The following is a 25,851-nucleotide window of genomic DNA, read 5'->3' as shown; positions in this document are numbered from 1 at the left end:
TTTTACCCCTCTCTTGTAAAGACACGCTAAAATCCTACATCAAAAGATTGGATAGCGCATTCGATTTTCCTAATGCTATTTTTGATACACTTGGTTATAAAGCTTCACGTATGGAAGCACATTCCAAAAGGGGTATTATGATCAGAATTGTTACAAAGCTTCAGCTGCAACATTCACAACTTAATAGTATTTGTAGTTGTCAACAATAAAAAAAATCTGGGCGTCGGTTGACCCTGCGGGCCAACCCCAAAACTTCCCGCTGTTTTCGACCTCAAAGAGCTCGAGAACATTAGTGTAGATATATTTTCGAGCTCTTCGAGCTCGAAAATGCTATCACATGCAATTGTTTTTTTACGATCTTTTCAAGCTCTAACAAGTTACCTGTTATGCTGAAGTTTGAAAATTTAAGAATCGAAAATCATCAATGAAGCGGTTTTTAAAATTTAGTTCCTGATTATGTTCAGTAAAATAAGTGTATTGAGGCAGAAATCAATGTCAGGGATCAAAATCAAGATTTAAATAAGTTTTGACTCATGTAAGAAACAATAAAATATGAAATATCCGATAAAAATATTAAAAACTACGTTTCATCGATTTTTTTGTTGATAATATGATTTAAACTAAAAACCAAGTTCGATGACATTATATGATCAAAAGAAACCATAAAAAAGATGAGTTGGTATGATATCAGGCACATTTTAGTACGTTATATTATGATTTATCCGGAAAAAATAATATAAAATGTTATTTTTTAACTTTTCAACGCTGATATCTTTTGAACTAATCAATCGATTTTGATAGTTGACGTGGCAATCGGCGCGTTTTATTGAATTCTAAAGCTGATTAGATTTTGAAGTCGATCGTATAAGTCGTTTTTGAGAAATCAATAAAAAACTAAAAAAAAAATTTTTTTTTTTTCGTAATTCGCAAATATTTTCGAGTCTATTCAATCAAATAATCAGAAATTTTCAAAAAAGTTGATGGCCAACAAGCTCTTTCGATTGCCACCTCAACCATCCAAATCGATTCATTAGTTCAAAAGTTACAAAGAGTTTACACACACACACACACACACACACACACACACACACACACACACACACGCACACACACGCACACACACACACACACACACACACACACACACACACACACACACACACACACACACTCGGACATCATTCTGAAAATAGTCAGAATAGTTTCCTAGGACCTCAAAACGTCGACATCTAATGAAAACTCGATTTTCGAAAATCGGGGTGAAAACAATAACTTCCCGAAATTTTTGAAAATCGTCGATTTTCTTAGCGGGAAGTTAAAAATAGTTGATTCAAACATTCAGAAATTCTTGATTCGCTAAATGAACTTGCTTTTTTTATGTGTTATAGTAATATTCATTAACTGCAATAGACAAAATATAACATTTTGATATTTTTTTCTTTAGGTACACTTCTTGTTGACGAAGTAGTGTTGAGTGAAGGAGTCAAGTTAAATACAAGAACAATGAAGCTAGATGGACTCGTTGATTTGGGAACTTACACGCTTGGAAAATTTTCAAACACAAGAGCAGATCATGCTCTCGTATTTATTTATCATCCATTTCAAGGTGATTGGGTACAAGTGGTTGGAAGTTTTCTCAGCAAAAGTTCTGTTACTAGTGAAATATTGTATAAACTGATAATAGAATGTATATTATTAATTGAAAAAGCCAAGTTTCATGTGTATTGTGTTATGACCGATGTAGTCCAATGGAATAGGGGTGCACGGAAGTTATTTGGTATAGAAGATAAAAAATTGAGCTGTGAGCATCCTTATGATACTGAAAGACGACTATGGTTTGCTTCTGATTTTTGCCACTTGCTGAAAAACTTCAGAAATGGAATAATTAAACTCCCTTATTTCTGGGTAACATTCTTATTTGTCATTAACATTTATTTATGTATAAGTGGAAGCTGCGTAGTACTGATAAAAAGTTCATTTTCTAGACTCCGGATGGTATTATCAAAATGCTTCATTGGGGCATATGGTAAAATAAACTTGAAAATAGGTTTCAAATTATCACCTCAACATTTAAAACTTTAAAGCTTTCGAAAGAGGAATGTCTTGCTCGATACGTAGGTGTTTTCCATATTTTTATATACTTCAAATTATTTATTTATAAAATAATGAATGTTTGTAGCTTTTCTCTAATAATTATAATGTTGAATGTATTTGTTTTCAGTTATTTTCACGTCAATTAAGAGTAGCCATGTCAATGTATAAAGATAAATGTTATGAGCTGCACGACTGTGAACCTACAATATCTTTCATGGAAAAAGTAGATAATGTAATTACAGCTATATACTCTCGAACCCCAGAAAACGCTTTACGTCCAGACACTAACTGTTCAATGAGAAAGGTATTTCAATGAATATTAATATCACAAATTGATTACATAATTTTAGTCTTTTGACATCAATATTCTAAGGCTTCAGCCAATAAAACGATACCGCAGTTAAGTGTGAGTAAATTAAAAAAAAATAATTCGTAAAAATCTATAACCTTGATCCTGTAACTTATCATTATGTCTAATACTTTATTTATTATCTATGTGCGATCACGCAATAAAATCTTATTTAAGCCAGAATCTGTTATTCTAATTTGCATTATTTGATATTTAAGTATTTCCTATATCATTAGCATAAAAAACTTGTAACTTTTTTTTTTTCGCAATACCACTTAGATATTACTTTCATTTGTAAACTAATATTTCATAATCTATTCAATCGTTAGGCTATTATCGACTTTGATCATTATCTTCATGATTGGGAGAAGAAAGCTAAGGAGGAGATAACAAAACAAAAAGCTGAGAAAAAGAAGAAAAAGGCTAATAAAGAGGAGAATTTTGAGTTTCCAATCACAAACAGTACTTTAACTGGCTTTAAAGTAACTCTCGGAACTACTTTGGAATTACTGGAATTTTCACACGATAAGTGTAATTATGATTACATCATGACATCGCGCTTGAATCAAAATTCTTTGGAAGTAAGATATCCAAGTTCATTTATGAATTAATTATTATTATTGATATCAAAAATTGTAGTGTTTTATTTTTGACAGTTGTAAATTTTAGGAATTTTCGGAATTATGCAGTCATCTTGTGGATGTAACGACCACCCGGGTCGAATACTTTTTGGCCAAGTTTTCCGTCTTCTCTGCAGCTATTTTCTGGCAACACCACCGAGGGGTTCCGACGTCACTGGTGGGGAAGTACTGAATTCACTGATGCACACTAAAGAGTATAACGGTGGGCCATGGTTATTCCGTGTCTTATAACCACGAACCATAGTTAATGAAATTTCTCGAATATAAATTGATTAATTATAAAATATAAATATTAATTAAAGATTATTTTATTGCTGGTTCGGAAAACAGGAAAGTAGATCTCAGGAGTAGGTAGACTCGTTCTGTACCGGACACGCGGCTGAAAAGAATACTTATTCTACGTGACGCTGGTGATAAGAAAATTCATTATCAGAGACTCACCCGATAAAAAACGTTTGAATCCAACCAGATATGTCTGGATCTAATTATATCTATTTATATCCAAATACATCCAAATATTTGATCTTGCTAGATATAAGCATATATAATTATATCTGCTCAGATCTTATCATATATTAGCAGATATAGAGAGATGTCTTAAGATTAATATCCAAGTAGATATACGTATGTCCAAGCATATATAGTTTTATCTGCTCAGATCCAACTATATATAAGCAGATATAAAAATTTATATTCAAGCAGATATACTTATATTCAAGCTTATATAAGTACATAGAGTTTTATCTGCTCAGACCCAACTGTATGTATGTGGGTGTATAGATGCAAAAATAATTTATATCCAAGCAGATAGACGTATATCCAAGAATTTACGACTATATTCAAAAATGTGTGTCTATATGCAGTCATATTCGATCAGATCCAATAATATTCAAATACAGGTAAGGTTCCTGAATTGTCGAACTGTCGGGGTTCCACTGCGAATAAGAAATTAAATATAGAGTTTTTTTTTGTCTAATTATACACGAATATCTGAGTTATATACGAAAATTAAAAGAATTTTTTTTTCTTACTGATTTTGATATATACGTTATTTAAATCTTATACTTGATATTGTAATGAATAAATAAAATAAATCAGTTTGATCAATGTTTCTGAAGTATTCATCTATTTTTTTTGACTTAAATATCAATTGACTTTTGATATATGTTATACATAGGTTCATCAATAGCATTAAGAGGTAATAACAATAAGATCCAAGATATGAGTAGATATTGTTTTTAAAATGGTCTAATGTATAATATATTTGTATATGCACTCATTCGAATGTAGTTAAACTTCTTTAGATATTTGCGCTTAAATCTATGTAGATTTATTTAAAAATCGACATTTACGCAGATCTGCTTGAAAACACTAATGTATTCGTGGATATAGTGAGATTGTTTGGATCCCTTTGGATATTTTAAGATGTATTTGGATCTCGTTTGATATTTTAAGATCTGTTTGGATATACTTAGATATTGTCATATCTCTTTGGATATTGTCAGATCTGTTAGGATCCGCTTGGATGGCGCCAAAATTTGGATCCAAGCATATCTAACTGTTTGGATCCAATCATATATGCTTGGATCTAAAAATTTTTTATCGAGCAATTATATATTATAAATTTTATTTAACCAAATCCCAATTTTATTTACACAATAGTTTCCCCTTTTATTGATTTTATTTTATAATTTATTAATTAAGATTTAGCGTCCAGTATAAAGTTAATTGATTATTTAAATGCGTGAGAATTATTGGACGTGGGAAGTACAATTTATAAGTAATAAAAATTATGCTACGTTGAAGAGAGAGAATTATTGTATATGAATATGAATAAAATTCGTTGGAAATCTTATCTGAATGATGGCCGACTTACTGATGGGATTGGTCGACGGTTCATTAGTTAGTTCGTCCTGGTGGTTTTGTAGTCGAATGGTCCCTGGAACTCCTGGAATCGGCATCAGCAGGTTGTGGAAACCACACAAAGTCACTCAAAGCACTTCGGTCTTTTATGACCAGACAACAAATTACAAATATATTGTTCAAATTAGGTTTATAAAGTGCAACATCGCTTATTGACGTACAAAATAAAGTTTTAACTCAAAAAGGTTTTCAAAAAAGCAGAGCGAAGGAAATTTTTTGTGACTGATAAGTTACGATTCTCCAACTTGAGTGTCGTCTCGGGTCAACTCATCTCAGCTCGCAACCTCTGTTGACCCCACCTAATTATACCCAATTACCAATTTACGGTCACCTGCTGCGCGAAGTCAGTCCCAAATTTCAAAAGCAGAGACTAGGCTGCACTTGGTAATCAGAGCAAAGAAGGAGAGAGAGAGAGAGAGACAGAGCAACAGTGGAGAATAAGTCAGCGAGAGAGCCACATTCTCAGGTCGTACGCTGCTGCCCGGTTACAAGAGTCATTAACTGCACGTAGTCAAAATAAAAAAATTTGGCTTGATAAAATTGATTCTATTGTTGAAGCGTCCTCCTTCTATCAAGTCTTCGTGGGATTACAATCATTTTTAATATTTATTTGTCCGTTCATAACCTTAATAAGTGTTTACGTTTCTACGACATTTTCAACTCTCTTTTTTCTATTTATAATGTCACGCACTTGACTCACTTTAGTTTCACTTATTGTATTTTTTTTTATTAAGTATGCATTATTTTTGATATTTATCCTTCACATTAATTAAAATAATAATTTCTCTCGCTCATAACCAAACTCCAGTAAATATGTCCTGCATACTGAAGCCATAGTAGTTTATATTAATCGGGTAAAAAATTTTTTTCCTCTTTATTAACAATTCACAATTTATAATGATAGTCGTAGTTATATACTGTAGATGGCACCTGTTCTTAAAAACAAAAGAGAAATCAGCTGGAATTTGTGTAATGTAAACATGTGGAATTGACGTTGGAGTAAGAAATTTTTTATCGAATTTTGTCAGTGGAATTTGGATAATCGTGAGATCAAATTAGTAAAGAGTAGAAGATCGGTATGAAAGTAAGTTGGGAACACTCGGTTGATCCTATAGGGGATGGGAGGAGAGAGATAGAAATAAGTGTGAATAGAGACGAGCATAGAAACATTCATGGGAACGATGAATTAACGTACCTGCAATTGTTTTTGAGTTTACTAGAGGAGGCTAAGATACCAAAGGGAAAAGACGTGTGAAACCGTAGCAGAAGTTCAGTGGAAAAAGAGCACAAGAGGATGAAGACAAACGGCGATCCTCAAAGACAGACAATTTCATCGAGGGAGACTATATGACACAAACAAGCATAGGGAATAAAGAAGACAAGAGAACAGGAAATAAAACCGTAGAAGAGTTAAAATATGGAAGAGAATGTCTTCCAAAAAAAAAAGTTCCTGAAAGGACCGTTCAGCGTATACCTGAAAAAAGCGGCCTAGCAAAAAAATCCAATGATGTTACTCGAAGTATGTCGCGTGCTAACGAACTCGGGCAACAAATATGATAAGATTGAAAAACTGACGAAATGGATTTGGATAGTTACATGTGAAACTAGAAGTGCAGCTAACCAAATTATATCAAGTACTATGTTGAAAGAAAAAGGTTTCAGAGCATTTATTCCGAAGAAAAGATTGTTTAAGAAAAGAATCATCAGAAAAATACTCTGGGATTTTCCGCCAGAGGACATCAAAAACACCATCAATGAAGAAAATCAAGGTATAAAAATTGTTGACGTGTATCGTATGAAAAAAACTGTAAGGTAAATGGAAAAAGTAAGTGGGAAGAAACACAGTCGGTATGTATTACTACTAGATGTCCTAAGTTACCTAGCCACGTAAGTCTAATGAAAGACAGAACTAGTGTCGTCCCTTTAATACCATCAATTCACCAATGTTTCAAGTGTGGCAAACTGGAACACAATCACAAATTTTTTAGGGACATTGAACGCTGCCTAATATGTGGAGATGAGAAACACCAAACTGATGAAGGATGTCAGAAAACCCCACGCTGTGTGAACTGTAAAGAATAACATAGATCATTACACAAGGATTGTATTAAAATACAAGAAGCCAAAGAAATAAATAGGATAATGGCATACGATAATTTTTTATATACAGACGCTAAAAAACAGCTAACAAATAATCAGCATTCTATAGGTCATGTACCTTTTAAAAAGTTCTTTAACTTTCCAGAGCTAGGTAATAAAAGAGATCTAGACCAAGAGAGGTTGCGGCAATGGGGACAGCATAAAGTAACCAACAGTAGCAATGCAGGGAATGCCAATCAAGGAGGATTAAATGCCTTTGTCAAACTACTTGGAATCATCAACACGATTTCAGATAGTGAGAAATTGTGGTCCAGAATTCTAAAAACAGTGCAGTTACACTTCGAGAATCCAAGTACAGAGAAACGAGTAAATAATAAACAATCAGCGGATCAAAGACTTAAAGATATCAGAAATGTTGCAGAGATAGGAATACCGTTGTCATCTGCTCAGGGCAACGCACAAACCAATACAGTGGAAATGGGTACACTCAAAATAGTGTAATGGATCTGTCAGAGTCTTAAGGATAAGTTATCAGAGATCCAGCTTAGAGCAGGAAAAGTAGTCGTACTACTCCTTTCGGAAACTTGGCTGAAAGAGAAAAATAAAGTAGTGATTAGAGGATTTGATTTTATCAGAAAGGATAGAGGAGGACAATATTGCGAACGCGTGATAAGATTGAGGATAGCCGCCCTTCGTCGGTTGAAAGAATTTCCGTCACAAAGGAACTTCTTGGAATATAAGAAAGCAGAAGTGAGGGCGAAAATTGAATTAAATAAGATAAAGAAAGAGAGTAAGCTAAAGTTCCTAGACTCGCTAACTAAACATACAAATCCAACATATATTTGGGGTAAAATTAAGGCTTTCAGAAATAGATGGAATAATCCAGACTGTCCAAATGAATATAATGAAGAAACAATTGCGAGAGTCTATACCGCGATCGACTCACTTTGTCCATCGACTATTCAACCAAACCAACTATCATTCGAGCATGTTCACAGAGATAAAGCCCTGACTCCATTCTGTACTGATGAATTAGACATGTTTATCTTAGGATCTCGAATCAACTCATCGCCAGGAATAGATGGAATAGATTACAAAATTATTAGGATGCTCTCAGCGGAACTGCGCCAAGTATCACTGGAATTGCTTAACCAGATATATGGGGAATATCGCTAGCATCATGCTTACTAAACCTTCTAGAGAGGATGATTAATAACAGACTCAGATGGTGGTTGGAGCACAACATCAAACTACCAGGAAGCCAGTTCGGGTTTAGAAAGAACCGTCTGTGTATTGATAACGAGACTATACTATTCTCCGAAACATTAAAGGCTAACTACGACAGGAAATATGCAATAGGACTTTTTATAGATATACGAGGTGCCTACGATAATGTGATAGCTAAAATCCTAGTTAAGATACTTGTAGAATTAGGTCTACCCCGAAGAATGGTCATCTTTCTATACAACCTGGAATCTGAACGCCGACTGTGGATCAGCTATGATGTGATAGACGACATTAGACTGGTATGTAGGGGACTGTATGCCATTTACATGATAAGCTTGGAGAACCAAGAAGTAGAAGACTGCAGAATTAGCCAATTCGCCGATGACACGACAGTCGCACTTAAAACGAAGAACTTGGAAGAAGAGATAAAAATAATGGAAAAATGTGCGAGAAAAATAACTGAATTCTTGAATTCGTATGGGCTACAACGAGTACCAGAAAAATGCAAACTGTGTACATTTGGTAACTAGAAGTAAATCAATAATAAGATGTGGATCATTTACATTGACAGAAAAGTGGTCGAGGCTGTTAAAGAGGTCAAGTTTCGGAGGCTTTTTCTGGAATCCTCGCTACAGTGGCAGAAGCAAGTGGACGTAATTGTGAAGAAATGTGATAAACCAATTGCAATAATCAATTTCCTGCGATCTACTTGGAGCGGAGTGGATCCAACGGTTCTTTTGAAAATTTACGAAGCCTTAGTTCTGGCAAGAATAAAATATCCCACCAAAAACAGATTCTCTGTATAAAGTCGCGCCAAGTACACGTTTAAAATTTTTTAAAAGTAAACAAAAAATTATTTTTTACAAAAAAAAAAAATCAAATCGAAAAAATACCAAGTACCTAGTATGATGCGAAATCATAACAAAAATTTCCATAAAATTTCAAAAAAAAATTGTATAACAAAATTTTAATGTACTTGGTGTGCTTACAAAAGAGTAAAAAAAAACATATTTGATTTTATTGGAAATTAATTTTGCTTGAGTACATGTAGTAACGCACACCAAGTACATTGAAATTATGTTATACAATTTTTTTTTTTAAATTTTATGAAAATGTTTGTTATGATTTCGCATCATACTAGGTACTTGGTATTTTTTCGATTTGACTTTTTTTATTGTAAAAAATAATTTTTTTTTTACTTTTAAAAAATTTTAAACGTGTACTTGGCGCGACTTTATACAGAGAATCTGTTTTTGGTAGGATTTATTTTTTTTCTGTAGTGTTATTATATTTTTCAATTTTTAGTATTATTTGACGCATAATTCATTGTTTGTCAATCATAAAGTATTAATTAGAGATCTATACATATTTTCAACGCAATTACTAATTAAAAATGATAATTTAATTGATCTGTAGATAGCACTAATTTATATATATATATACATTGTAGATCCCTTATTAGAGAGGTAATTTTTAAATATATACATTGCGGGTAGCTAGATAGAACGTAAGAAAGTTAATCACGGATTATAATTTGAAAATTTTTTAAATTATCTGATGCATCATTAATTGTTAATCAATAATAATTACTTAATTAGAGATAATTATACGTATTTTTGACGCAATTACTACGTAAACATACTTCAACTGATCTACATTTATATCTGTACATACATATATATATAGCACTAAGTTACCCGATTTTGGTACTGTTTAGCGGATATAACTTTATATACAATAGAACGAAATTCAAAATTTTGACGTTATTATTGACTACAAGTAGTTACCAACATTCTTAGAAAGTTGACGATAATCGATTGCCGCAACCTGACGCCAACTTTCTGAGAAAATTGAAGTCAACTTTCTGTCAACCCTGTCAACTAAGGGAATGTCAGCTATTGGCACACATATTCTCAGAAAATAGGCGACTGATTGCCGTCAATTTATGGAAATGCCAACGATCTTTGCGGCCAACTTGATAACAAGTTGCTGCAGTTGGTTGCCACTAGCTCGCTTCCAACTTGATTATCAGAAATCGCTTATGGCTGAAGTTGTATATCTCAGCTCCACTTACTTAACTCCTCATTATAAACCAACTCAATGTAAACCGATCTGATTTATTCTGATTGCAATCGTTTGTCGATCAATGTCGGTTTATCAAAGTTGTTTGTAAGTTAATTGCTTAATTATGAAAAAGTAAATAAAAATTAGCCTTTAATTTTTTTCATTTCACCCTTCTACTTCGATATTTTATTAATTTTTCCATTAAAATCACTAGGAAATCGTTTGTCGATGATTGCCGGTTAAAACAAAGAAAACAGTAATTTATTCATAATAAAAATGTAATTAAGAAACTAGATTTGCCATTAGTAGTCTTCAATAAAAATAATATTTTTTTTTGTATAACGATAATAAATCTTCCGATTAAAAATAATTATATGTTTTCATTCGTTAAAAACCCGATTTTCAAATTTTGCTAATAAGGTATTGACAGGTAGCGCCACAATGTTAGATGTACCAAATAACCCTAAAAGTCACCTCAGTTTGAAATTGATAGTAATTTGATAATTAAAATTATCGAAGTTTGCTGTCCGAATTGGCCGAAAATTTGATATCAAAACTTGGAAAAAAAATTAGTGGTTGATTTTTCCTTAATTTAGAGGTCACTTTTTGATTACTAGAAAAAAACACTAATAAAAGTTCCCATGAAATTTTCGTCAAATGTCTGATAACTTCGGGCTTTTCCGTTTTTAACGGTATTTTGTCTACGACTTTAAAAATAAACTTGGATTCGAATTCGGGTAGTAAGTTTACGTCAAATTGTATCGCAAGTTTTATGCAAATTCTCGTCAATAACGGAAGAGCCTGAAGTTGACGAACATTTGACGAAAATTTCGAGGAAACTTTCGCAACTCAAATTTTGCTAAGTAAACTGTACAACTAGGGAATATCCTTACAATTAGCCCCGATTTTGCATAAATACTACAGAAAAAACTATACATCTTACTTTAGTTTTACTTGAAATTGTTGTGAGTTGCATGCGAATTGTCATAAGTAGAAGAAAAAACTTGATAACTATTTCAATCAAACTAATGTCAATTTTTTACCAATTAGCTTAAATAAAATTAAATTGAAGAACTCCGAATAGCTACTTTAGATTGAAATTGACAGTAATTTGACTTTGAAACTACTGAAAATTTGCTGCACGAATTTGCCGCCAATTTAAAAAAACATTCCTCTTTACATTAACGAACGCACAAAGAACAAAGTTGGACAGATTACAATTTTGAGCACTGAGAACAGCGTTGGGGTACAGACAATCAACCCCAACTAATGTAATACTGGCAGAAGCTCTTTAACCTCCTCTAGAGATCAGATTCAGGTATTTATACAAGAACCATCTATGTCGAGCCATATCTAATGCTAACCACCCTCTTATTCCAATCGTAGAAGAATTAGTAGAAATAAGGGAAATCCCAACAAGAATATTTAAAGATAAGACACCGAGCATTATTGAATATTATAAAGACATTATGAAGATTGAGCATCTAATAATTAATAGTAATAAAGATAGCTGTTACAAATATGCGTACAAATCAGTTATACTAGGAGCAGAAGTTTCCGTCCAGGAAGGAGAAAAGTTGAAAGAAGCGACAAAAGTAAATGAAACCTTTGAACACTTATTTCAAGAAACATTGATAAAGTCAACTGCATACTTCACAGATGGGTCCAAGATGAAAAATAAAAAGTTTGCAGGTTTTGCTTTCGTTGGAGCTGCTGATAGGGAGTCAGCGCTTGGCAGGACATCACATCTGGCGTCCATCTTCACAGCAGAGGTAATGGCAATTGTATCCGTATTAGAAGATATCATAGCGAATCCAGAAAAAGCATTCACAGTTTTCTCGGACTCAAAAAGTGCCCTGATAGTTTTGGGATCACTTAAAAATTTGGGAAAGAAATCTCCAATAGTTTTTGAAGCAAAAGAAAGGCTGAATGTAATTAAAACCCAAGGCAAAACCGTAAAGTTTTACTGGGTACCTGATCATACTGGTATTGCTTTGAATGAAATAGTTGATGAAGCAGCCAAGGAAAGCATAACGAAAAGTAGGGATTCTGCATCAGGAATACTTTGCTCCGACTTCAAAGCAAAGTGAAAAGAAGAGATGAAAAGAGACTTGCATAAATGGTGTATTAAAAAAGTACGAGGTATCAGGTACATTGAAGAATTTTACAGACAAAGTACGCAACCGTGGTTTTCCGATCACCGATTCCAAAGAAGGTCTATTTTCTCGATTAACAGACTGAGAAGTGGGCATACTTCATTAAGAGACAGTTTGTATAATTGTATAAGCTAAAGATAGTAGATTTTAACATGTGTGATTGTGGTGAGGCGAGCGAAAGTGCGAATCACATATTCTGGCAATGAAAAATTCACAAAGCGGCTAGAGACAAAATGATCAAAGAAAAAATATTTCCACCTCACCAAATAGAAAACTTCTTACAGCTGATGCATCCAAGAGGATTGGTTCCGATAGCTAAATTAATCAATACCATACGGGCACGGATTTAGAACAGAGTTAAAAAGCACCGTAATCTTAGCTTTTTACTGTGGTATCTTATAATGTCTAATGTAAATAAGGGAGCTAACGGATGATGTGATTGTTCATCCAGTGTTTTCAATAAGTATCAGCCGAGCTCTATGTTTAAGAGTCAGATAAAAATGATTATTGGTGGTGCCTTAAGCAAGTGATAACACAACAAAATATGGACCAGTAAGAATATTCTAATTAAATATATAATTTTATAGTTTAAATATCTGTAACAAAGCACTATGTTAAGCATGAACAAATAATTACATATTGTAAATATTTGAGGAAAAATTTTATAATGTATTTGTATTACTCGAGTCTTATAGTTTAAGCTAAAAATTACAAAGGTTTAAATACGAATAAAGTCTTGAGCACAGTGCATATGAAGTGACAAAATTGGTAGTACGAAAATATGAGAATTAAGACTGATAAATAGTAAGATATATGTATATATAGTTTTTATTTCTTTGTACATGTAACACTCAAAAAAAACCAAGTGTTATAATGTGTTAAAGTTTGGGGTGAATAAGTCAAGTAGCTTAACCTTTCATTTTATTTTTATGAAAAAAAAAAAAATCAGCTGACGCCATATTTGTTATAACTTTTCTGTCCTCATCATAATCTTACCAATTACTTTTTTTTGTTCAAAGAATTTAATTATAAAACCTAATCAAAATAAAATGTCTATCAGGTAAACGTGTTTGGATTTCAGGTACTTGGTCTTTATGACCATTTCACGATAAAAAATATTATTTCATAATTAAAAGAGTTGATATTGAGTAGGTATCTGCTGTAGATTTTTGTTATGGCTTCTCGAAAGATTCCTTTTTTTTTTTTCTCATATTAATCAACAAAAGAAACTACCCTCCTAATAAATAACAATATCCTAAAGACGTATGTGAATTTTCATTAAATTCTGTGGAGTTTTTCTAAGTTAATTCTTTGGACAAAGTTTTATTAAACTTGATCGGCAATGTGGAACCGAAAACTGCTCTTAAAGAAAAAATTTGATTGAATTACTGGATTTTTTCACAAGTTACAACCCGTCCGGCAGAAAGATGACATACAGTCAACATCATGTATTTGGACCGTACCTGGTTACAAGCGTAACAACGAACTTTTCTACATAGCAAACTCTGTGTATGAATGTATCTAAATAATATATTTCTATGCACTTAAAATTACACCAAATACATTTATGTTGTAATGGTTTTACCTGATCAATTATATCCAAGTAAAATAATTCTAACTTGTACAAATAGTTAAAAAAATATTTCATTTATAAAATATTTCCAAATGCGACATCTTTATGTAAAATAAATATATGTAAATTTACTATAGGATAATAAAAATGTATGTTTGATTATTCATGTCAAAAAACTTTTCTATAGCTGTACATTTCAATGCAAAATTTTTCTATTTCAAAATTTTTCCATCATAAAATAATTCTCAGATATACATCTCAATGAAAAAAAAAATAATTAGCACAATAAAATAAAAAATGCATGTACAGTCATCAGAGCGGGTAAGTATCGGCGTGAAAATAGACTAGTTTGTAAATAGTGGCGCTAAAAGCTGACAGTGACTTAGTCGTTAGGTGGAGAACTTGTGGTGTGTTCGGACCCCCCACCCGGAGCACTAGAGTGCCCCCGTACACCCGGGAAAATTGAAATTTATAATTAAATTGTTAAAAAAAAAAAATAAATTACCAATAAAAAACAATGTATGAATTATCAATTGTTTCGATGAAAGTGAAATTGGTCATTGTCCATATTCGCGGCTCCACACATTTTTCGAAGCTCCAAGTGCTTGCACATTAAATATCTATTGAATATCTATAATTAAATTTTTTCCTCATGTTCAGCTACACGGCGGATTAAATTTTCTGTATGAGTTTTTGTCTCTAACGTGAGATATCTATCCGGAACTTGCAATCAAAATGTACGAAATTGATAAAAATAATATAAAATTCTACAATAAATTTTTCTAATAAATATAAGTAATTTTACATAATACCGTATGATGGACGCTGGCATTAGAAAGGTTTATCTAAGATTTACAAATAATTTTTGAACTCTTGTAATAGTGAAAATTAGCATATTTGTGTTATTTCAGTATTTTAAATGTGTAAAACAGCTCACATTGCATTTCGGTGCAGGTAGTTTGGATGGTATCTGCCTTCTTTAGCTTGTATTTTTATTATCCTATAGAAAATTTACATATATTTATTTTACATAAAGATGTCGCATTTGGAAATATTTTATAAATGATATATTTTTTTAACTATTTGTACAAGTTAGAATTATTTTACTTGGATAAAATTGATCAGGGAAAACCATTACAACATAAATGTATTTTGTGTAATTATAAGTGCATAGAAATATATTATTTAGATACATTCATACACAGAGTTTGCTATGTAGAAAAGTTCGTTGGTACGCTTGTAACCAGGTACGGTCCAAATCCATGATGTTGACTGTACAGAGCTCTTTAAGATAACATTTTTCTGATCTGACATCCGAAATAGTTATTCCGAAGATATCAGAAAGATATTAGAAAAGCCTCTTACAAGCCATCTGAGGGTATCTTTAAGAGCTCATCGGTTAGACGTCAGAAAGATTACATTTTTTAGAGATCTTGAAGAAATCAGTTTACGGAGATCATAATGACAACAATGTGGGTTTTTCATATCCATGATATATCCCAATTACATATGGCTGAGAAACTTTGGGATGAATTCGCGCAAAAATAGGATAAAGTTGACTCGTCGAACTTTTAGCAATCGGCAGCCTATCGATATTAATATTAATGACAATCAAGTCCAGAAGAGTATAATAATCAATAATTCTCAATTGATCAGTCAAGGCATTTTTTAATCCGTAATGAAAATATTGACGAGGAACAACTTCACGAGTTGCTATTGGTGTTTCCGGTGTACCAAGTGAGGTCCAAGAATCAGGTAGATTACTGATTTCTTCTTGATTCGATATTTTTAATATTTTTAGGAGTTTCACGTGATATATTAAAATCAGTCAAAGCATTATTTTTTATTTGATTACAAATCGATAATATGCGTGAGTCAGAATTGCCACTAGTTTCACTGGCAGAACTGTAATTACTTATTTCATTTTCATTAAGTTTTTCGCTATCAATATTATTGTCTGTATTAATATTTCTTTCATTATCAAAATCATCCGATTCATCATAAGATATATTATTACTCACAAACCATGAATTATTTTCTACTGTTTCACTTTCATCACTAGGAGAATTTCAAAATTATGTATTTTATTTCAAAAACAACGTATTCGTTTATTTTTTTGACCTTTATATAAATTTTTAAAATTTTTTCTTTTCGACACTTTGCTATTGTATTTATAATAACTAATTACAGTAATTATTCAAGAACAAAATCAACAAATAATGTTTATAATCATTGGTACTTACAGGTTACAATGACATTAGCTGACGAAAGTTGAGGTTATAATAGTCTCATAATAAAGTTATTTTCTTGATGTTCTAGAGACAAACATAAATAGTTATCATTTTGTTAACTTTCAGATTTTTTTTAAATGACCTCAACATAAAGTTATCAAAACGATAACATTTTTCTGAGCTCTTAAAGGTAACATTTTTTTGGATAACATTATGTCATCTTTTTTACATTGATGCCGGACGGGAATGTATACGGTGTAACAGGATAATTTTCAACCTTGTCAAATTTGGCCCCTTTATTAATTGATTTTAATAAGGGCGCCACTGAAAGATAAGACTCGGCCTTCCAGAACCGGAGATGTTAAATTTAGAAAATTTCAGGGTTGTTGAATTTTATAAGAGTGAGAAAGGATGAGGAATTAAATTTATTACACAATATTTTTATTAATATAATTAACAACTTTATTTATCACAACCAATTTTACCCCACCGGGTTTTACTTCACTGATAATTATTTTATTACTAAGGAGTCCACCGGACTTTATTACATTAATTACTGAATCCCCTGGACTTTGTAAATTAAAATATTTAGTTGGCCACTGGCCTGATGCCTATCACACACACACACACACACACACACACACACACACACACACGCGCGCGTTTAATTAATCTATTTTCTGTCCACTAGACTTAATTCACACACACACAGAATTTAATTTTCTTAAAAATTTCTCACTAACATTTTAAATTTACTTAATTTAGTTAATTTCAATTTCCTCTTTTATATAATCATTTATTTTAATTCACCAAATTTTTCCAGTAAAATATCCCATCAAGTAATAGATTTTTTTCTCGTGTAACTGACGCTATCCTTCTCTACTTCGCGTGTCTCAGTCTATCTCTCTCGATTTCGCGTCTTTTCTACCTTCACGTTAAACTTTAGATTTTTTCAAAATTTTACTAATTTTACTGACATCAATTTATTCTACTCAATTTTTATTTAATTTATTGAATTCTCAATCTTTTCTTATCACTTTTCACAGCACTTGATTACGGAATCTTTTTTCAGTCTCATTAATTCTTATGTATATATATAATTTCCTTATTGATTATTATCGATTAATTTCTTATATAACAATGACTAAATAACTATTATAATTTCTGGCTCCACGCCGAGAAATTTTTCCCCAATCTTAGAAATTGATAATTCAAAATTCTGGCCTCTCTGCCGAGAATTTTATCCGACGGACCGCGAAACTAATTAATAAAAGAACTCTGGCTTCTGCCGAGACTTCTCTTATTCCTTATAAATAACCTCGGAATCGGCGACTGCCCACGAATAATAACTTAATTTTTTATCAATCTTAATTATTTATAAATTATGGCCACTGCCGATAGTCCATTTACCTCGATACACTCTCTGTTGTTCTTAATCTCTCGTGGGGTTCTCTCTCTCTCTCTATCTCTCCGACCTCCCGCTGATTTCCTGTTGCAGGTTATTAGATTTCTCCCAACTCTCCAAATTTATCAAACGAACAAATCTGCAAAAATTCAATACAAATTAGCGACATGTAATTTGGTGTATCGGCATCCGGCCGGATACACAATTAATTATATTTCTCAGTTCTGTAGCTGCTGGAAGGTTCCACTTTAACCTCTCCAGTGCTAGTATATTTACCTGTTTTCCAGCGCGCTGTCTTCCGTCCAGTTCGATCGCCGGTCCGTTCGGCTGTGTGTCGAGTCACCCCGAGCACTCACTAATATATCTTCGTCCGCGACCTTTCGGCAATTTTCGTGGGTTTTCCCACTCTTATTAGTTTCTAATTAGGGAGGGAGGATGAGCCTCCAAAATTGGCGTTTTCCGGGGACCAGTCGATAAACTAGATCACGGGGTTAATCGATTTTCGATAATTAACCAACCGCGGGGAATTCAAGGACAATTTAAATTTAAATTAGTTGAATTAGTTTAATTTTACCCCGTTACAACGGGTTTCATACACTTGACGGACAGGAAAGTTTTTTAAACTATTTTGATGTTTTTTTTCGTTTTTATTGAACTAAAAAAATTTTTGAAAAGTATGGAATTAATCTCCTTTGAATTATTTTTAAAATAGTATGCGAGATATCTTAATTCCGTGAACTAACAAGGGTATAATAATGAAAATAATTGCCAAAGTGTTTGGTTGAGTTGCTTCGAAGATATTCGTAAATAACTGTTTTTTACTATTTCTTTCTCCCGCGATATCTCTCGAACGAATTAACTGATTGAGATGGTTAAGGCGTCAATCGACGCGTTTTATTAAGTTCTAGAGCTGATTAAATTTTAAAGTCGATTGTTTGAGTTGGTTGTAGGAAATCAATGAAAAACTAAAAAAAAAAAAAATTTTCTTTACTTCTCTCTAAGAAAATTGCAAATTAAAAAAAAAATCGGGAAGTTATTGTTTTCACCCTGATTTTCAATAATTGAGTTTTTATCAGATTGCGACGTTTTGAGGTCCTAGAAAGCTATTCTGACTATTTTCAGAATGAGATTCAAGTGTGTGTGTGCGTGTGCGTGTGTGTGTGTGTGTGTGTGTGTGTGTGTGTGTGTGTGTGTGTGTGTGTGTGTGTGTGTGTACGTAAACTCTTTGTAACATTTTAACTAATAAATCGATTTAGATGGTTAAGCCAGCCAGCGAAATAGTTTGTTAGCCATCAACTTTCCTGAAAATTACAAATTATTTGATCATGTAGACTCGAAAATATTGGTGACCCTAGTGGATCCGAATTACCGCCACTTACCGCAAAATACCGTAATTTACGGGCAATTTGCCGTAATTTACCATCATTTTCGGTATATTGCCGCGATTTGCCGCAAATCACCGTAATTTACGGCAAAATGCCGTATTTTACGGTAATTCTTCTGGATACCGTAAATTGCAACAAATTTGCGGTAAAAATACCACACTTTGCCGTAAAATACCTCATTATCGCCAAAAATTTCTCGGCGAATTGCCGCAATTTTACCGCAAATTGGCCGTAAAATACGGTATTTTACCTACTTTACCGCAAAGTGCCGTAATTTACTGTAAATTATGGAAATTATTCTGTATATAGTAAATTACGGTACTTTACGGTTATTTATGGTAAACTACGATAATTTTCCGTAATTCGGATCTGCTAGGGTTGAGTTACGAAAAAAAAGTTTTTTTTTAACTTCCCGCTACGAAAATCGATGATATTCAAAAATTTCGAGAAGTTATTATTTTTACCTCGATTTGCCAAAATCGAAATTTCAACAGATGTCGACGTTTTGTGGTTCTAGGAAACTATTCTGACTAAATTCAAGATGATGTCCGAGTGTATGTAGATACATATGTACGTATGGATGTAAATATTCTGTAACTTTTGAACGGATGAACTGATTTGGATCGTCAAGGTGTCATTCAATGAAGCTTATTAAATATTTTTAGCACTGAAACTTTGAGTTTAATCGGTAGGGTATGTTCGGAGATATTTAAAAAATAAATTTTTTTACAAAATTTTTTTTTTTGAATAATTTTTAATTCACTCGATGGATTGATTCCAAAATCAAATCAGCTCTAAAACTTTGTAAGCCGCATCGAATGCCACCTCAACCATCGAAATTAGTTCATTTGTTTAAGAGAAACCGCTAACGAAAGAATTAAAAAAAAATTTTTTTTTTAGTTATTTTGAAATCTCTCAAAAATGACTAGATAAATCAATTTTAAAATTTGATCAGCTCTAAAACTCACTAAAACACGTCGATTGCCACCTCAACTGTCTCAATCGGTGAATTTGTTTGAGAGATATCGTTGTAGAAAAAATGGTAAAAAACGTTATTTTTCGAAAAGAAAGGCATACTAAAGTATTTTCGCGCTCGAAGAGTTTTGGGGCTGACCCGCAGGGTCGACTGACAGACCGAAATTTTTTTTTAGTTTTTTATTGATTCTTCAAAAACGACTTGAACAATCGACTCCAAAATCTAATCAGCACTAGAACTTAATAAATCGCTTCGGTTGACGCCTTTGCTATCTCAATCGGATAATTCGTTCGAGTTTTCACGGGAGAAAGAAATGGTAAAAAACGGTTTTTTGCGAATATCATTGTAACAACTGAACTGAACTGACTCAAAATCTGATCAGCTTAAAAATTTATTGAAACGCGTTGATTGCCACCTCGAACATCAAAATCGGATCATTTGTCTAAGAAGTATAGTCGAAAAAAGAAATGGTGAAAAACGTTTTTTTGCAAATATCTTTCAAATAACTGAACCAAATGATTTCAAAATTTGATCCGTTTTAGACTTTATGAAAACAGGTCGATTGCCACTTTAAATATAAAAATCAGATCATTTGTCAAAGAAATATCATGGGAGATAAAAATGCTAAAAAAGGTTTTTTCCATATATCTTTGAAACGACTGAACCAATCAATTTCAAATTCCAGTCAGCTCTAGAATTCATAAAACGCGTCGATTTCAACATTAAACGCTAATATCGGTTGATTAGTTTAAAAGATATCGGCGTCAAAATGTTAAAAAAAAAACGTTTTCTGCCCTCCGGCCGGAAAGTGGCAACTTTCGGGTCGCTGTCCTGAACGAAGTTGCAACTTTCTGGCTTCGTCGAGCAGAAAAATAGTATACACACCTTGGCCAGTAAAACGGAAAGCCTGAGACCACGTTTGTCAGCCTCGGCTTCGCCTCGGCCAACAATTACATGTGCTCTGAGACTTTTCTTATTTTACTGGCCTAGGTATGTAATATACTATTTCTGCTTGGTAGAGCCGGAAAGTTGCAACTTCGTTCGAACAGCGGCCCAAAAGTTGCCACTTTCCGGCTGGAAGACAGAAAAATCATATCAGTTCTTCTCTTTTTTAGTCTCTTTCGACCACCATGTAATGCAATGGAACTCATTCAGTTTAAGAAATATTACCGACAAATTACTGTTTTCAATATTTTTCTTGGATATTTTATGTATTAACTTCTTGGATATTTTATGTATTATATATATATATATATATATATATATATATATATATATATATATATGTGTGTGTGTGTGTGTGTGTGTGTGTGTGTGTGTGTGTGTGTGTGTGGATGTAAACCCCTTATATCTTTTTAATGAATGAACTGATTTAGATGATTCTCGTGGCATTTAAAAGATTTCTTCTGAACTTAGATTTCCATAAAGTTTTAGATTATTTAGTCAAATAGACTGAGATATTTAAGAAGAACAAAAAAATAAAATTTTTTTTTTCGGTTTTTTTTTTTTTTTTTTGATATTTTGAAAACTGTTGAATCGTTTAATTCCAAAATCTAATCAGCTCTAGAACTCGATGCAAACTTTCGATTGCTGCCAAGAACGTCTCAATTGGATAATCCGTTCAAGAGATATCGTTGACGGAATAATAAATGTAAAATTTATATCTGATTAAAAAATTTTTTTTTTTTTTAATTTTGCTTCCTTATCATTTCCGAAATGATTTTGATGTTAATAGAATTAATTGTCGATGTGATAAGAAAGCCAACAATCGAAAAACAAAAACTTTTTAAGAATCAATTTTCTTGAAAAAAATTTTTTTTTTTCAATTTTTTTCAATAATTACTGTTTTTGATTAAAGACATAAAGCTTGTCGCTAAAAAAAACTTTTTGACATTAAAGAAATGATTGAAAACCAAAGAATCGCTCCTTATGCGATTTGCGGAAAAATCGATAAATTTAAAGCTTTGGAACACTAAGAAAGAAAAATCGCAGCGCTTTGAAATTTTCAAGGTTTTTTTGGAGACACTTTGAGATTAAAAAACCCGACTGTATCCTTTGTTCATCCGTTCTATCCAAAGTTATAACAAAAATTTCCGAATGTCCTTATATATGCGTATTTTTACCTATTTTAATAAACATTATCACTTCAAAAAAAAATATTTCCATTAAAAGCCACTAATTTTGCCTTATAGAGGATGTTTTTCAGTTTTCGAAACCTACTTCTATTCTCTGTATGCTCAATATGTCCGGAGTTATTGATTATCAAATCCGAAATGGACTTTTTTGCTTTGATCAATGATAACTTGGCGCCAAAATCATCGTAAAGACTTTTTGAGGGCGGCAAATTAAAGGGCATAAAATTTCCTAAAAGAGACAAGGTCATATTATCAAAAAAAAAAAGACGTGTGGCACTCGGGGACTGCCGCGGTAAAGCTATTGCATAGCATTTTGTATCAACTTATGCAATTATAATTATTTATTTATTTTATTTATGCAGTATTTCTTTTTCTTTGATATTAATTCAAGTTACACTTTTTGAGCGTGGTGACCGATAAGAAAACAAATTTTTCTTTTATTAAATAAATAAAAAGTTAATATTGTTTAAAATATTTTTATTATTTTACAATACATGTGGATTTTATTATCTTACAGTAGCTGTTGGTTATTCAGGAATATTTATCATTGAAACTATAGGTTTATGATAACTGAAATAAGAAACATAAGTTTGCGACTTAATATCCTCTAAATACCTAGAAAATACCGCGTCAATGGTGGTCCCATATTTTGTTGTGGACTCTTGTGGATCATTATAAATATTATTATTAAATCAAATTTCATATCCATGGAAGATTTTTCTGCATTATGTTGACGAAATTTCCTTTGACGTTCAGCATTTGATTTTGGTACTGTTTTTATTATTTCTTCATTTTTCTTCAAATCTTTCTGACGCTGATAATATGCCCTTTGACGTGCATTAGTTTTTTTTCTTTTTAGCTCTTTACGCTTTTCTTCTCTATAAAACGATAATATCTAGGTATAAATAATAGGTATAAATAATTAGATATAAATAGTGTAATGACACACCAAAACAAAATTATTCATTTATAAAAAAATAACAGTATTAAGAAGTGATTATCGAATTTCGCGCGATGTACATTTATATAGATATAATATCATATATACTTTCTCTGCGCGGCATTCATGTGCATTATCTATACACCAAAAACAAAGGTACTGAATAGTACAAGTGCTTGGTTTGATGGTTTCTGTTATATACATAACGAAGAATGAATTTATATATATATATATATATATATATATATATATATATATATATATATATATATATATACATATTGAGAATCTAAATTGAGAATTTAAACTATACGCGTGTGTGTGTGCTTGTATGTATAAAAGAGGGCTACTTTTAATATCGCTCATTTTAATATCAAAAATTTAGGTTATCTTTATAGCAGTATTATATTTTCAATTCAAAATTAATACTGCATTTATGATAATAATAAAATGTATGTATATAGAGTACTCACTCATTTTCTTTCACTATTTTTTCGTGACTTTCTTCATTAATAATAAATGCACTTTGTTCATTCATATTCAAAACACTTTATACACAAATTTTACAAGCACAGCTATTCACTGTTGTACATAAATACCTATTTACCTATATACTTTCTCATAAACAGCTGCTTATGTATTCGTCCGATTTCGGAGCAGCTCGTCTCGATTCGTGCGAGTTTCGTAGAGTCGTACAATACGTCTAATCACACGCACAACGCCGTGTCGAAGACTGCCAAACTGAAACGACGTCAGACGATGCACGGCCTTCAAACCACACCTCCGTGCCCGTCGGAGTGGGGAGCGTGAGGTTTTTTCGTTACGGAATTTCTGGATTCGGTCCCCGCGCTCAAGGCCCGCGATAGAAGCTATGCAATAGCTTAAAAAATATTGAAGCCTATAGACTTCGTTGAAGACAAGCAAAAATTTGGAAAATTTTTTTTGCGTCGGTTTTTTTCGGATCACGCCGGGACCGTACATGATAAAAAATTTAAAGTCCAGATCTCAACCTTAAAAACTTGAGGCTACAATTTGCTTCATTTGTTTTTACTCTACGACCGGTTTCCACCGAATTACAGCATGTTGAAAATCACCTAAAAATTTAGAGTTTTTTTTATATCCCTTAATTTTTGTGACCAGTGTATACTAATGTTTTCGAGCTCTGAGCTCGAAAACAGCAAGAAGTTCCAGGATTGGCCCGCAGGGCCAAACGATGCCCAGATTCTTTTTTTTTTATTAAACGTAATTGTGAACAAATATTTAAAAAGCGCTCATTCTTTAATTATATTTGGTTCTAAAATTTCAAACTTTAACATGTAACAGGGTAATTTTCAACCTTGCTAAATTTGGCCCCTTTATTAATTGATCTTAATAAAGGCGCCACTGGAAGATAAGACTCGGCCTTCCAGAACCGGAGATTTTAATTTCAAAAAATTCAGGGTCGTTGAATTTCACAAGAGTGAGGAAAGATGAGGAATTAAATTTATTGCACAATATTTTAATTAATATAATTATCAATTTTATTTATCACATAACAATTTTACCCACCGGGCTTTTACTTCACTATAAGTTATTAAAATCAAAACTGTCCACCGGACTTTATACTCTTACAACCTGACTAGTCCCCTGGACTTTTATTACAATAACTTATTTAAAAGAAAACTATTTAGTCCCCTGGACTCGCAATAACAAATTGGCCACCGGCCTGATCTCCTGGATCTTTTAATTAAAATTGAGTCCCTTGGACTTTATTCATAATGGCCACCGGTCTGATCCCCTGGATCAATTATTTTAACTGATTGAAAATTCCCCTGAGGTTATAATTTTTTTTTCTCACACACACACACACACACAATTTGATTTCCCAATTATTGTCCACTGGATTTACTCACACACACACACACACACAAAATTAATCTTTTCTTAACTAAAATTTGCGGCTCTAAAAGTTAATTTTAGTGACTATTAATCTTTCCTTCATTTATAATCATTTTCTTTATTTCACAAAAATTTCCCAGTATTTAATATTTTTTCACCAAGTGATAGATTTTACTGACTCGAGCAACCGACGCTATCACTCTCTATTTCGTATCTTTCTTTCTTCGCGTTCAATTTCAATTTCTTAAAGAATTTATAAATTTACTGACGTCAATTTATTCTACTCAAATTTAATTTATTAAAATCTCAATCTTTTATCACGATTTTCAAAGCACTTGATTTTCAGTCTTGTAAATTTTATCTTATTAAATACCGATTAATTTATTATATAACAATGACTAAGTAACTATTATAATTTCTGGCCTTCTGCCAAGAAATTTTGCTCCTTAATTTACAATTAATGATTAATAAATTCTGACCTCGCTGCCGAGAATTATTTGACCAAACACGTAGTTAATTATTATTTTATTTTTTTACAATAAATTCTGGCTTCCCCCGCCGAGAATTTATTCTATTGGAGACGCTAAGTTGTTACACTTCTGATAACTTTATTCTCGATGTTAATTTATTTATTAATTCTGGCTTACCTGCCGAGAATTTACTCACAGCACTACGATGTTAACACTAAATTTTACACTTATTCACCGGATGATACCCTTGGCTTCTATCTAGCTTCCCTTGGTCTTTCTTTGGTTTCCGGTCTTCGGAATAAGG

At 32.3% G+C, this 25,851-nt stretch overlaps 2 protein-coding genes across 3 annotated transcripts; one reads left to right on the top strand and one right to left on the bottom strand.

Annotated features, from left to right (window-relative positions):
* The first annotated feature begins 1,699 nt into the window (after positions 1–1,699).
* Positions 1,700–3,513, top strand: LOC103578257 (uncharacterized). 2 transcript variants are annotated; one of them, XM_053737998.1, is made up of 5 exons: positions 1,700–1,905; positions 1,986–2,114; positions 2,222–2,398; positions 2,773–3,024; positions 3,113–3,513. In XM_053737998.1, the coding sequence occupies exons 3-5, from the start codon at positions 2,249–2,251 to the stop codon at positions 3,254–3,256; spliced, it is 546 nt and encodes a 181-aa protein (XP_053593973.1). In that variant the 5' UTR covers positions 1,700–1,905; positions 1,986–2,114; positions 2,222–2,248; the 3' UTR covers positions 3,257–3,513. The 2 variants fall into 2 exon arrangements, with proteins under 2 accessions (XP_053593973.1, XP_053593975.1); XM_053738000.1 differs by having other exon boundaries at positions 3,100–3,513.
* Positions 3,514–22,765: 19,252 nt separating this feature from the next.
* On the bottom strand, positions 22,766–23,884 carry LOC128667991 (uncharacterized). Its single transcript, XM_053740044.1, has 2 exons — positions 23,673–23,884; positions 22,766–23,137 (listed from the first exon to the last, which is right to left on the bottom strand). Exons 1-2 carry the CDS (start codon positions 23,735–23,737, stop codon positions 22,867–22,869), a joined length of 336 nt encoding a protein of 111 aa, XP_053596019.1. The 5' UTR covers positions 23,738–23,884; the 3' UTR covers positions 22,766–22,866.
* Between the last annotated feature and the right edge of the window lie 1,967 nt (positions 23,885–25,851).

Source organism: Microplitis demolitor, chromosome 1 (genome assembly GCF_026212275.2).
Source record: "Microplitis demolitor isolate Queensland-Clemson2020A chromosome 1, iyMicDemo2.1a, whole genome shotgun sequence".
NCBI classification, from domain to species: domain Eukaryota; kingdom Metazoa; phylum Arthropoda; class Insecta; order Hymenoptera; family Braconidae; genus Microplitis; species Microplitis demolitor.
This window is presented reverse-complemented; position numbering and strand designations above follow the sequence as displayed.

Excerpts from the sequence above, each read along its gene's own strand:
- LOC103578257 (XM_053737998.1), top strand. The coding sequence starts at position 2,249 with ATGTCAATGTATAAAGATAAATGTTATGAGCTGCACGACTGTGAACCT. Across the intron at positions 2,399-2,772 it reads CTAACTGTTCAATGAGAAAG|GCTATTATCGACTTTGATCA; the intron begins GTATTTCAATGA and ends TTCAATCGTTAG. Across the intron at positions 3,025-3,112 it reads TGAATCAAAATTCTTTGGAA|GAATTTTCGGAATTATGCAG; the intron begins GTAAGATATCCA and ends TGTAAATTTTAG.
- LOC128667991 (XM_053740044.1), bottom strand. The coding sequence starts at position 23,737 with ATGAATGAACAAAGTGCATTTATTATTAATGAAGAAAGTCACGAAAAA. Across the intron at positions 23,138-23,672 it reads AAAATAGTGAAAGAAAATGA|AGAAGAAAAGCGTAAAGAGC; the intron begins GTGAGTACTCTA and ends ATCGTTTTATAG.